This window comes from Mastacembelus armatus, chromosome 19, assembly GCF_900324485.2.
Source record: "Mastacembelus armatus chromosome 19, fMasArm1.2, whole genome shotgun sequence".
NCBI lineage: Eukaryota > Metazoa > Chordata > Actinopteri > Synbranchiformes > Mastacembelidae > Mastacembelus > Mastacembelus armatus.
This window is the reverse complement of record NC_046651.1, coordinates 862910-875766: the sequence shown is the minus strand read 5'-3', so window position 1 is coordinate 875766 and position 12857 is coordinate 862910. Positions and strand designations below refer to the sequence as shown.

At 42.7% G+C, this 12857-nt stretch overlaps 1 protein-coding gene across 1 annotated transcript; it reads right to left on the bottom strand.

Moving 5' to 3' along the window:
- Window positions 1-191: 191 nt before the first annotated feature.
- On the bottom strand, window positions 192-12061 carry foxk2a (forkhead box K2a). The gene is made up of 9 exons (XM_026314796.2): window positions 11558-12061; window positions 10056-10250; window positions 9797-9938; window positions 9326-9472; window positions 8704-8897; window positions 8395-8597; window positions 7925-8182; window positions 7628-7825; window positions 192-768 (listed from the first exon to the last, which is right to left on the bottom strand). Exons 1-9 carry the CDS (start codon window positions 11851-11853, stop codon window positions 551-553), a joined length of 1851 nt encoding a protein of 616 aa, XP_026170581.1. The 5' UTR covers window positions 11854-12061; the 3' UTR covers window positions 192-550.
- Between the last annotated feature and the right edge of the window lie 796 nt (window positions 12062-12857).

Here is a 12857-nt window from a genome sequence, read left to right as displayed (position 1 = left end):
GTCGACATGGAGGCTAGCTGCCGAAGATGGGAATGTCCAGACGCGCATACACTCGCTTCCCTTTGTGGAATACACAACTGGTGATTTCACTTGGTTGCTTTTTCTATCTGACACATGGTTAAGTGCTTGTCTGTAATGCTACCAGGATTAGGCTCCTTTCTGTCTTTGGGGAAGTTAAGTTCATTCGCTTGTCCAGTAAGTCTTTTTTTTTGTTTGTTTTTTTAAAATCACGCTTCATGTGCTTTTTCTTACCATCTGATTCTCAAACATTAGGGTTTCACAGTCGTCAGCAGCTTGTCTTTAATTCCTTTTTCAATTTGGTCTCTTTAAGTTTTTGCATCGCATTTCATAAGGAGGAGGAGTGTGGCGGGGATAGAAGAGGTTTTGCACATTCTGTAATCCTGTTTGTGTTTCCATGTCTCTTCTGTTTTTTGGCACCTTAAAGTGAGATGATAACCAGGTAGGATGAAGGGCAGAGAGTGTGGAAAGTGTGAGGCTCAATGCGTACAGGAGAACAGGGGTCAGGATCCAGATTTTTTGGGGGTGGGGGCTACTTGTCACCAACCTGTTCACTGACCCCTTCTTCTCCAGCTCTGTCCGTGGTACCATTGCTGTTGGGGGCTGCTGCTGCTTCACTCTCCTCCTCATCCTCTGTTTTCACTCTCTTTGATTCAGGCAGGTCCTGCACTTCTCCGTTCTGCCTCTTGGTCGGGAGTGATGCAGAAGCTGAGGCGTGAGTTGCCAGCAGATGGAGAGGGTTTGCAACAGCTGGATTAAAGAAAAAAAAGACAGGATTTGTTGAAAATCAAGTGTTCTGCCCACTCTGGCACAGGGAAGCACTGGTGTATAAGTCTGAATTATGTCACAGTGATCAATTAATACATTAGCAGATTTAAGGCTCTTTTTTTCTGGGCTTACGGTGGATTATTGATTTGCAGTAAACTTTTTCTTTTTAGAGCTCCACGTGCAAGATACACACGGACAAAATTGTTGGTACCCTTCCATTACAGAACCAAAAGCTCACAATGGTCACTAAAATAACTTGAAACTGACAAAAGTAATAAATAAAAAACTGACTGAAAATGAACTAATGAAAATCAGACATTGCTTTTGAATTGTGGTTCAACAGAAGAATTTTAAAAAACGAACTAATCAAACTGCCCTGGACAATTAACTGAATATGTTTGTTACACAACCTTTTGAGGCAATTACTGCAATCAAGTGATTTCTGTAACTCTCAATGAGACCTCTGCACCTGTCGACAGGTATTTTGGCCCTCTCCTCGTGAGCAAACAGCTCCGGCTGTCTCAGGTTTGAGGGGTGCCTTCTCCAGACTGCATGTTTCAGCTCTTTCCACAGATGTTCAATAGGATTTAGATCAGGGATCATAGAAGGCCACTTCAGAATAGTCCAGTGTTTTGTTCTTAGCCATTCTTGGGTGTAGCTGTGTGTTTCAGGTTATTATCATGTTGGAGGACCCATGACCTGCGACTGAGGTCAAGCTTTCTGACACTGGGCAGCACATTTCGCTCCAGAATGCCTTTATAGTCTTGAGATATCATTGTACCCTGCACAGATTGACAACACCCTGTGCCAGATGCAGCAAAGCAGCCCCAGAACATAACCGAGCCTCCTCCATGTTTCATGGTAGGTACAGTGTTCTTATCTTTGTATGCTTCATTGTTGCATCTGTGAAAATAGAGCTGATGTGACTTGCCAAAAAGCTCCAGTTTTGTCTCATCTGTCCAGAGTGGGAACTGGAACACAGAGACTCAGTCTAAAATGCATCTCTGCTCTCCGCAATGCCAGAACTGCATACTATTCATCACTATTAGAGGAAAATAAGAACAATCCCAGGTTTCTTTTCAGCACTGTAGCCAGGCTGACAAAAAGTCACAGCTCCGTTGAGCCCAGTGTTCCCTTAGCTCTCAGCAGTGATGAATTTATGAGTTTCTTTACAAATAAAATCACAACTATTAGAGATAAAATTCATCACATGCGTCCTATAGCTACCAAAAATGAAACTTTACAGTAGCTCTTTAGTTGGCTCATCTTTATTAGACTTATTAGGTAAATTTATCTCTAGTATCAGGCTACGTACCTTTAAGACTTCAGTAATCAAACCCCTACTCAAAAAGCCTAGTCTTGATTCAATTCAATTCAATTCAATTTTATTTGTATAGCGCCAAATCACAATACAAATCATCTCAAGGCACTTTACGAAAACTAAAAATAAAAACCCAACAATTCCCTTATGAGCAGCACTTGGCGACAGTGGAGAGGAAAAAACTCCCTTTAACGGAAGAAAAAAACCTCCAGCAGAACCGGGCTCAGTTTGGGCGGCCATCTGCCTCGACCGGTTGGGGTGAGTGGATAGAGCAGAGAGAAACCTGCCATTTATTTCTAAAATCCTAGAAAAAGCTGTTGCTAAGCAGCTATCAGACCACTTACACAGGAATGAACTATTTGAAGATTTCCAATCAGGATTTAGAGCACATCATAGTACAGAAACAGCACTGTTGAAAGTTACCAACGATCTTCTCTTAGCCTCAGATAATGGACTTGTTTCTATACTTGTCCTCCTAGACCTCAGTGCTGCATTTGACACCATCGACCACAACATTTTATTACAGAGACTGGAGTATGTGACTGGAATTAAAGGAATAATATTAAAATGGTTCCAGTCTTATTTATCAGACAGATTCCAAATTGTTCATGTCCATAATGAACCTTCCACAGGCACAAAAGTTAGTTATGGAGTTCCACAAGGTTCTATGCTAGGACCGATTCTGTTCACCTTATACATGCTTCCTTTAGGCAATGTTATTAGGAAGCTGTTACATGTGCCATGTATTGATTGTGTGTGACTTTATTTGCAGGAAGAGGTGGTGTGTCTGCTGGTCAACCCTTGGTGGATTGGTGCCTTTAAAAAGGAGAGTGGGACCTTAGCTCGGGGTCGTCTTAGACGGCAGTCCGCACGGGATCCAAGGAAGAACTTGGCTCCGCCTCCTGTTTGTCTAGATTCCTGTTACGATGTAGCAGTCCTGTGTTTTGGCTCCTTTCTGTATTTGTTTAGTTAGATCTGTTAGGCGTTGGGCGCGGTGGCTTGTTTTTCTACGTTTATTAATTTCTGTTAGGGGTCAGATTATGTTAGGTAGGGACAGAGGAGACAAGTCTGGTGCAACGGTCCTAAGGCGGGCTGGCTTGGCTTGTTTCCTTCTTTTGTTTGGTTTGGCCGACCCATCACCGCCTTTTTGTTTTCTGTTTTTGTAACTTAATAGCTAGGTGGATCTACATTTATGTGTTTTTCTGTTTATTCATTTATTTAATCAATAAATTGTGGTTTTGAGTTATTTGTGATGTGCTTAATGATGGCCTCTTTTTTTGTTTAGTGGAGGTCGTAACAGAAGCACTCTATTAATTACTACTGCTATGCAGATGACACTCAATTTTATCTATCTATGAAACCTGATAACACAAACCAGTTAGCCAGACTTCAGGCGTGTCTAAAGGACATAAAGGCCTGGATGACCAGTAACTTTTCACTTTTAAACTGAAAACAAAAGTTACTGTGTTTGGGCAAAACCTCAGAAACAGTTTTTCTAAAAATATAGCTACTTCAGATGGCATAGCCCTGGCCTCCAGAACTACTGTGAAAAACCTTGGAGTTATTTTTGACCAGGACATGTCCTTTAATTCCCACTTTTGCAATATTGCCAAAAGTGGGAGCATCCTGTCTCAAAATGATGCAGAAAAACTAGTCCATGCATTTGTTATCTCAAGGCTAGATTACTGTAACTCATTACTATCTGGATGTCCCAGTATCTCCATAAAAAGCATCCAGTTAATCCAAAATGCTGCAGCCAGATTCCTGACAGGAACTAGCAAGAGAAATTATAGTTCTCCTGTACTAGCTTCTCTTCACTGGCTCCCTGTAAAATCCAGAATAGAATTTAAAATCCTTCTCCTCACCTACAAATCCCTTCATGATCAAGCTCCTTCATACCTTAAAGACCTCATAGTACCATATTATCCCAATAGACCACTTCGCTCTCAGAGTGCAGGTCTACTTGTGGTTCCCAGAGTTTCCAAAAGCAGAATGGGAGGAAGAGCCTTCAGCTATCAAGCTCCTCTCCTGTGGAACCAGCTCTCAGTCTGGGTTCAGGAGGCAGACACTCTGTACTTTTAAGGCTAGACTTAAAACCTTCCTTTTTGACAAAGCTTATAGCTAGGTCTGGTTTAGGTAAGCCTAAACCACCCCTTAGTTATTCTGCTATAGGCCTAGACTGCCTGAGGACTCTCAATCGGTGCACTGAGCTACCCAACCCAAACCCTGCCCTGCCCTTCCCCTCCCCCTCACATGTATATTCCACCATTGAATGTCACTAACTTTGTGCTCTCTCTCTCTCTCCCCTAGTTTGTGCTCTCTCCCTCTCTCTGTACCTTCTGCAGGTGTTCCTGGTCCTGGAGCTATGTATTGCTGATGTGCAGTTACTGGCCCCACCAACTTGCAGTGTCTATTTGTTGTTTATTGTTGCTGTTCTTTTCTCTCTGCTCTATCCACTCACCCCAACCAGCTGAGGCAGATGGCCGCCCAAACTGACCCCGGTTCTGCTGGAGGTTTTTTCTTCCGTTAAAGGGAGTTTTTCCTTTCCACTGTCACCAAGTGCTTGCTCATAAGGAATTTGTTGGTTTTCTTCTTTTTTGTAAAGTGCCTTGAGATGATTGAATTGTGATTTGACGCTATGCAAATAAAACAGAATTGAACTGAATTGTCCAAAGGACATTCTCCCAGAAGCTTTGTGGCTTGTTACTATGCATTTTAGCAAATTCCAGTCTCGCTTTTTTATGATTTGCTTTCAACAGTAGAGTCTTCCTCGGTCGTTTTCCAGATCCTGTGACTCTGGTTAAGGAATAAGCAGGTAGAGAAAATGGATGTATGGATGGATAATTCTCAGTGGGGCTCGATTCTCAGTGAGGTTGACTGTACTAAAGCCTTTCATATTACAGCATGATTGTATTGTTTTCAGGTCCACTTTGGCTCCAACAGTGATGGGTGGTGTCATCTTCTGACACTGATGTACCTTGATCTGGGAGTCCACCTCTAATCTCTTTGGATCACTCAAAAACAAAAATTGTGATTAATCTAATTCATTGTGTTCCCCTGGAGATTTATGGACTTCTGACTGGCTTGACACCAGACATGACAGCTAGCCAATAACAGCTTGTTTTGCTGTTCTCTGGGCTGGATGTCACATTTAAAGGTGGTGCACATCTAAAGTTTCTTTAAACACAAATGTTCACTACAATGAAATAGTAAAGTCCAAAGTAATAGATATACAGACACATCAATAAAGCTTAATTAAGTTAAATTATTCCAACAAAAAAAATGAATCAGGAACTACTATAATTTCTGCTACTTTTTAAGCCAAAATGGCAGGTTCTCAAATGTCAATATATTGAATGAGTAACTTTAGACAAACAAGTCAATTTCATTCATTTTATAGACAATTACTACAAAGTCTAAGACAGGTGACTCAGATTTTGTTGTGTACAACAAAACTATACTAGAATGCATTTCCTGAGGAAAATGCGTGTGATTGCTGAAAGCACGCCTTTATTGGCGGTTGCAATACATGTTGATCACTTCAGAAGTTGGGAGATTGAATCTCATCTCAAAATTGAACCTGCGTGTCCTGCGTGACAGACACGCACCCTATCCAGTGAGCTATATCATGACAGGTGAGCTCAGCTGCCTTTAGCCCATAAGAAGGATCCATATTCTATCAAGCATGAACACAGTGAGACGCTAACGCACCACAAACTCGCAATTTTCTCATAAAATACTCATTCTCCAGGAGAAATTTTTGACTGGCTAGATTCCTAACATCTTCTACAACAAGACCATGTGCAGTTTGTCCAGATTGGAGTTAAAATGACAGCGTGAGAACAGGTTAGATTGATAGCCTCAGAGATGAGCTGCTGGCACCTAATTTCTATTGGAGTCAATGAGACAGAAACGCGACTTGCCTGTCAATTAAGGGTCCGATGGCAAAAACTACAACTCTTGTGAATTATATGTCTTGAAGAGGCGAAACAAGGCATGTGGCTACTTCTGAGGTGAGTTTTGTGTTTGTACAGTTAATACTGACGCCGAGAGAGCAGTTGAGAGAATTTTTTCTGCTGTTCTCCACTCTATCTGTTGACGTCACATGCTATTAAACTCAGCAAAAGGCTGTAACATCCCTCACTTTAGACTTAAATGAATAAAAAAAACTATAGAGGATATAACAATACGGAGCACAACCCTAACAGATTAAAAATATTGAAGCATTTTAAAATTTTAAATGGAGTCTCTAGCTGCATGTATGCCAAAGATATAGGCTCATGAAAATCGACCTGTTTCAGTAAAGTCAAATCATTTCTCCCATTCATTTGAATAGGAATTTTTTAATTTTTAAAAATTCATATAAAATCACAGAAATGAGATACAAACGCATAGAGTAATACCAGCATATGTAAAACATACTTAACAGTTGGAACCATGTAGGAGGAGAAGCACATCAAAGAAGAAAATAGAAAAATAATAATAAAGATGTAAGAAAAGAGTGTGATTGCTTTCAGCACTCACACTAATTAGGTCTGCCTAAGACATGTGGCTTCTGGGAGAATGCCTCAAAATGGAATTGTACGTTTTACATTTACAAGTACCATATTATCCAGACTATGAGTCGCACCGGAAGTTAGTCACTTTTAGCAAAAATTTTGGTAGCCAACAAGGGCAAATGCGCTGCAACGGCCAAGCACCCGGACACCACAAATACAGAAACACTGCAAATACCGAAAACATATGCAAGAGACAAATGCTGCATATTCATGGAACAAAAGAGCACCAGGCTTCTAAGGGGGACCCCGAACTGAGGTAGGGGGCAGCATTTTTCTTTTGCATTTGTTTGTTTATGTGATTGCAGTGTTTTTCTTCTGCATTTATTTAATGTGTTTTTATGTTTTTGGTTTTGCATCAATTTCTGTATTTGCAGCGTTTGCGTTTTCCGGCCACCGTAAAAAAATAAATAAATTAATTAAATTAAAAACATAGGTAAGTTGCATTTCTAATTATAGTCTAAATTAGCCTATGAAGAACGTAGCCTTGGCATAACAACAACGAGAAGTGTATCACTGGATTAATTCATCCGTGTCAAGTAACATTAAGCAACTGCGCCAATTTCAGGGAGAAGGTGAAGCCGCATGTCCTCGTCCTCTCTCAGGTTGTCTGAATGCCGACACTCACTCCAAACTGTGTTTCAGCTGCAGACTATTATCTGCACTTTGAAGTCTGTAGTACAGCTCTTTCTTTTGGGCAGCATTTTCACTTGTGTTACACTGGGAGTTAAAGAGTTCAACGTGAACATAAGCGTTTTTCGAGCGCACTTAACAGTATCAAGAGTGCCATATAATATTAGTAACTACTCGACAACATTACTGTAAATATACACATATAAGTCGCAGGACAAGGCAGAGCACCAAATAATGTGATGCTTATAGTTCAGAAAATACAATACCTTAATTTTCAGCTGTTATTTTGTATGTGTGAGTGTGTGTGTGTGAGACAGTGTGAGTGTGTTACCTGTGCTAGCAGCAGTACTGACAGGAACCAGATGGGTTCCGTTCTGTGTGATTGCCTTTATTGGAAGCTGGTGCTGACCCAGCGGTGCTTGTTGCACGATAGTAACCGTTGTCAGTGGAGCAGCCTGAGAGCTCTGGATGATACGACTGACTCCACCTATGGATGAGGCTGTGATGGATGGCACTGGCTCCACTTTCACTATAAAAGGGAGAGACACTTTTGTCAAACTCAATATTCTCGTAAATGTGCAACATTATACTTAAATTGATGTAAATAACAACATGAATCGGGTGTCACCTTTAATCTCTTTATGCTCTCCACCTCCGTTCTCCTGACGATCTGGGCTCACTGTAGCAGCAGACTGTCCACCAACAGTTGCCATGGTGACTGCTGGGATCTGATGGACAACATGCACTGTCTGCATGACAGGGGTGGAGCTAACTGTTGTTGTTACAATGGCTGGTGTTGCCATGGTGTAGGTCACAGGCTTCATGGTCGTTTGAGGCATCTGATGCTGCACAGCAATCAATACTGGCTGGTTGTTGAGAGGGGAGCCTATCAGAAAATAGGGGTAAAAGTTATACTGTTAGAATGGTCACGCTGCACATAAACACATACAAAAACACCATGCTATCATATGTGCACCAGTCATCACCTTGCCCATGAAATCTCAATCAATCAATCAATCAATCAAGAACTTTATTTGTCCCTTAGGGGCAATTTAATTTGTTAATCAACATGGACCAAAAACTTGCAGAATGTTTTACCAGGGGAGTTCTGTGCAAAGCGAGCCTCTTGGATGACAGCGAGTTTGGGCTGGACTGTAGTGGTTTGGCTGGGGGCTGGTGGAGGGGTTGCCTCTGGCTCCATGGGGACCGGGGACCCCTCTCTCGACAGGCTGTCTGGGGTCTGGACCCCACTGGAATGGGCAGACAGTGCCCCAGTGTGGTTAGGAGAAGCTGGAGCACTCCTGGGCAAGAAAAGGAGACATGGGGTTGGTCACTGCCATACTTCGCAAGTAACAAACTGAAAACTTGTCATTAATGTAGAAGTTATGCCTGGATTAAGGGCTTTACCTGGAAGAGAGGGGTCCCACAGGGGTCCTGAAGCAAGGCACCCCCCTGGGCCTGCGCTTCCTGAAGGCTTGTTCTATCAGCTTGCCTTCAGAGGCGGGGTCAATCCTCCAGAATGAGCCTTTGCCTGGCTCCTCCTGAGAGCGGGCTACTTTGATGAAGTACCGGTTCAGGGACAGGTTGTGGCGGATCGAGTTCTAACACCCCATTAAATACAAGACACATTATAGAGTGTTCAATAGTCCCCTGTTGCTGCCCAGTGTTTTTTGGTTACGTATATGGTGCAGTTAGATTTCTAAGTACTGTTAAGGGGCCTTTGCATGTTTCATTACTTCAGATAAATGCATGTTTTGATAATACATTCTGCAGGCACTAGTGTACTGTTTTCCAGTGTTTTGTTCATTGAGGAGCTGGAACTGGCAAATGTTTAGCATGTTTTTGCTTGAGAAATAACTCAAATATGTCAATTATTTTATGTCAGATGACCTGTCTCAGCATTCTGCAATTAAAACATTTCCAGTGACATATGACTGGAGTGACAAATGAGCCTGCTATCCTGACAGAGACTCACTGAACTGTGTCTGCATTACCATTCAACCAGAAGTACGTCACATAAAGCACTGACCTGCCAGCCTTTATCAGCTGTTCTGTAGTAGGGATAGTTCTTGGTGATGTGGGTGTATATTCCATTCAGTGTCAGCTGTTTATCCGGGGCCATGGTGATAGCTTGGACTATTAGCTGTGCATATGAATATGGAGGTTTGGAGTCATCCTGTGGAAGATGAAAGTAAGTTGAATTCAATTGATACTGGGAGTAATTTTTTTTTGGTAGTGAAAAGCTCATGTTTTCTCTTTCTAGTGTTTTCATGGGCATGAACACACAGATTTAGACTTAGCAAGGTTCAACCAGGATCTGTACTCCAAAGTCTATGTTGTTGCAAGCGTTGGGCAATTTTTAGATTGCAATGAGTAACTAAATATGATCACAGTACTTGAATCCACTGAAATGTCTGATGCCTGCTGCCTTCATCCTGTAACTCCTGGTCTGAGTGTTTGTTCATAATTTTACCCACTTCTCTGCCTGCCCTGGACTCACCTTTGGGCTGTCTTCACCTGAGGCCTCCTTGTCGTTTTCTGATTGGGAATTGTCTCCTATAAGGTCAGAGGCCAAGACACGGCCTGCCCTGTAGCTAGAGAGTCCCGCCCCCCGTGGACTTGATGGACAGGAGTTTGCTGCACTGTGAAACAAGTAAGAAAACAGGATTGCATTCTAAATTTCTAGATCGGGGATAAAACAACTACTGAAACAACACTACCACTGTACTAGTAAATGCTATTTTACAGGTGATGCTCACCTAATGGTGCCAGTGGGTGAAGGCAGTGGGCTCATGAGGTGGGCAATGTTGTCAGGAATGTTTATGGTCAGTGGGGAAATTTGGGGCTGGACGGGTTTGACCGGTGATTCCGGCACGTTCCTTGGCTCCTTCTTGTCATTGGACAGGGCTGTAAATGTGATTTTTATACTTGTGCTGGGGAACCGGAAACAACACCTGACAACAAAAGATGAGCACAGACAAAAACAACATCAGTACAGCTCTTCAGTGTTGACACATACCTGTTTAAATGATTGTGTACAGTGTATATTTATCTGTGCAATACTTTTCACATTAGTAATGATACAGATAGATCCCTTCTGCCTGGCAACAAGCAGGCCAAGGTCCAACTGAAGCCCAGAGAGGAGCCCTGACGTTCACCCTTACACAGTTTAAATATGGACATCCAACATGACTGTTATGTAACAGATCATCCATCCATCATGTCCAATTTATTATTAATACGGTATATTTGGACCAGCTGCTTCCACCTTAAAATTTACTGTCTACTGGGGCATGTTGACAACGTTATCACACCCAAACATTTCAGATGTTTACATGTAAAATGAGTCGTAAGAAAACTGCTGAATATGAGATTTTGGAGAAAACGACTGAGAAACAAAATGAGTAGTGTAAACACTGCAACAGGGAACATGAGACCAGGTTGACACTGAGCCAGATCAAGTTAGCCACTGACACTGAGCTCAGCTAGACAGCTGCCTTTGTAACACCTCTGTAACACTATGCCACCTGGAAATATTCTGTTGTACCAGGTGCATCACAGAACATCAGCAGCCTCATCCTGCAGCAGGTCACACTAACGACGCAAGCTTAGGTTCAACTTAGCCCGAGGTGCTAACATGTCAGGTGGAACTGCAGCCGTCGAGTGTCAGCACAAAACACAAGTTCTCGTTTTGAGAACTTAAAGGGAAACTCTACTACAACTCGGATATTTGAATGTTTCTTACTTGGTTGTTGGTGAAGACATATACTAGAGAACTGGCCCTAAGACAGTTTTCAGTTGCTGGGGCCACTCTGCAATTCGGTATATATCAAGCAAGAAAACAGTAAAAGGCTTAAAAGTAAAACCCTCGCTACTACATAACACAGTGCTGAATACTAGGCCACAGTGCACTCTGTAGCCCTAGCTATAACTGTGTGACACCTCAATGACGTCTGCTTGGTACACTATATGTACGCCGAATGAACCGCAACACCCGAACCATTACCATGTCGTCAGTCAACGCATGGACGTGCTCCATCGTTGGCACTGGCCATGAGCATGATTACATTTAGGTGTCTGGCAATGAGAGTTCATGTGACGTTATCGCCATACAAACGAGCAGCGTTAGCACGTATCAGCTACATGCTGCTTGACACAACACGTGCAGCACCTCTGCGGGATAACAAAACAATAACACACGAGCCCATAGAGACTCAGATTTTTGGCTTTGGCTCCAACAAACGGGTCAGATCAATCTTACATTCGTGGAAGCTGGAGAGGTGGAGCCCCTCTTCTCTGGAACACACCATCAACAAACACCCCGTTTTTTCCCAGGCATCGGAGATAGAATTCCCCCGTGCCAGTGCCGTCCTCTCCCGCGGTGAATATTTCGAGGTGCCGCCGAGAGATGAAGCTGGAGTGTCCCATACTAACGTCCACCGAGCCCTGCGAGGAGTTCCGGCCGATGGTCACCGACCTTTTCTTCATCAGATACTCGAATTCTCGGCCCTCCAGCCGGGCTACCGCCAACCCCGACATCCCGCTTACCACCGCCATCTTCTGAGGTATCTGCTGGGGATCTGAAAAGGTGTCTGAAGCGTAAACGTGTAAGCGGGGAAAGGGAATCGAAGAGAGGGTATTTTGGGGTTTTGTGGAAAAAAGGGGGTGGTGGGGGATCCAATTTTACACCGTGGAGAATTTGGCTAGGAACGTGCCAGACCGGGGACACAGCGGCTCCGACCCACCGCCGCGAAGAAGAGGGGAAAAAAAAAGAGAAGCGTCAGCCAATCAAAAGCGGCCAAACGGGCGGAAGTACTGAGACAGACAGTCTGTTTAACCAATGGGAAATCGGCTTGGGTAGGCAAACATGCGGTGTTTACCAATGACAACAATAATAAAAATAACCGTAGGAAAGGGAGGTCGGTTGCACTGCAGGCTGACACGCAGATGGATGGAGAGATGCAAAAAGCGGTGCAGTGATAAAGGTACACATCCTGGAGTGTCCACACCTCCAACCAAAGACATGTCTTCACTCATCCCTCACTAACCCGATAGACAGACTTGTTTTGTATTATAATAATAATTATTGTGTAATACGGCATCCATCCAGCTGACCTGTCTTGTCAGAAAGCTCTACATATATTAGGAATAATTAATTTACAATACTCAGTTCCTTAAACCAGCAGGGACCTATTTTTGGCCACTTGTAAACACATTATTACCTTAACAAAGTACTATTTTAATTTGTGAATAGTCGGTGTCCCTTTCTTATTGTATTTTATTATTTATTTTTAAAGAATAAGGTCGACACTAAAACTATTAGGCTACTAATAATTCCTGAAAGGAAGCCAAAGCCAAAGCCCTCAAACATATAACGTTTTGGAGCACATTAATATGTTTTTCAAATTCAGCAACATCTCATTGCCTTTCTCACTTTTTTATTATCATATTATCACATGACCAAAGTCCCACAGCTGGTGATAACTGAGCAAACCTTATTTGCTAATGAGGACCATGAGACTGACTGTTTTTGTCAGAGGATTTTAGAGTTTGTGGGCTGT

What these genes read in the sequence shown, in the direction of transcription:
- foxk2a (XM_026314796.2), bottom strand. Translation starts at nt 11,853, where the DNA reads ATGGCGGTGGTAAGCGGGATGTCGGGGTTGGCGGTAGCCCGGCTGGAG. An exon ending in TCACCCACTGGCACCATTAG is followed by an intron (nt 9,939 to 10,055) that starts GTGAGCATCACC and finishes CTTGTTTCACAG; the next exon opens with TGCAGCAAACTCCTGTCCAT. An exon ending in CTTTGCACAGAACTCCCCTG is followed by an intron (nt 8,183 to 8,394) that starts GTAAAACATTCT and finishes ATTTTCTGATAG; the next exon opens with GCTCCCCTCTCAACAACCAG.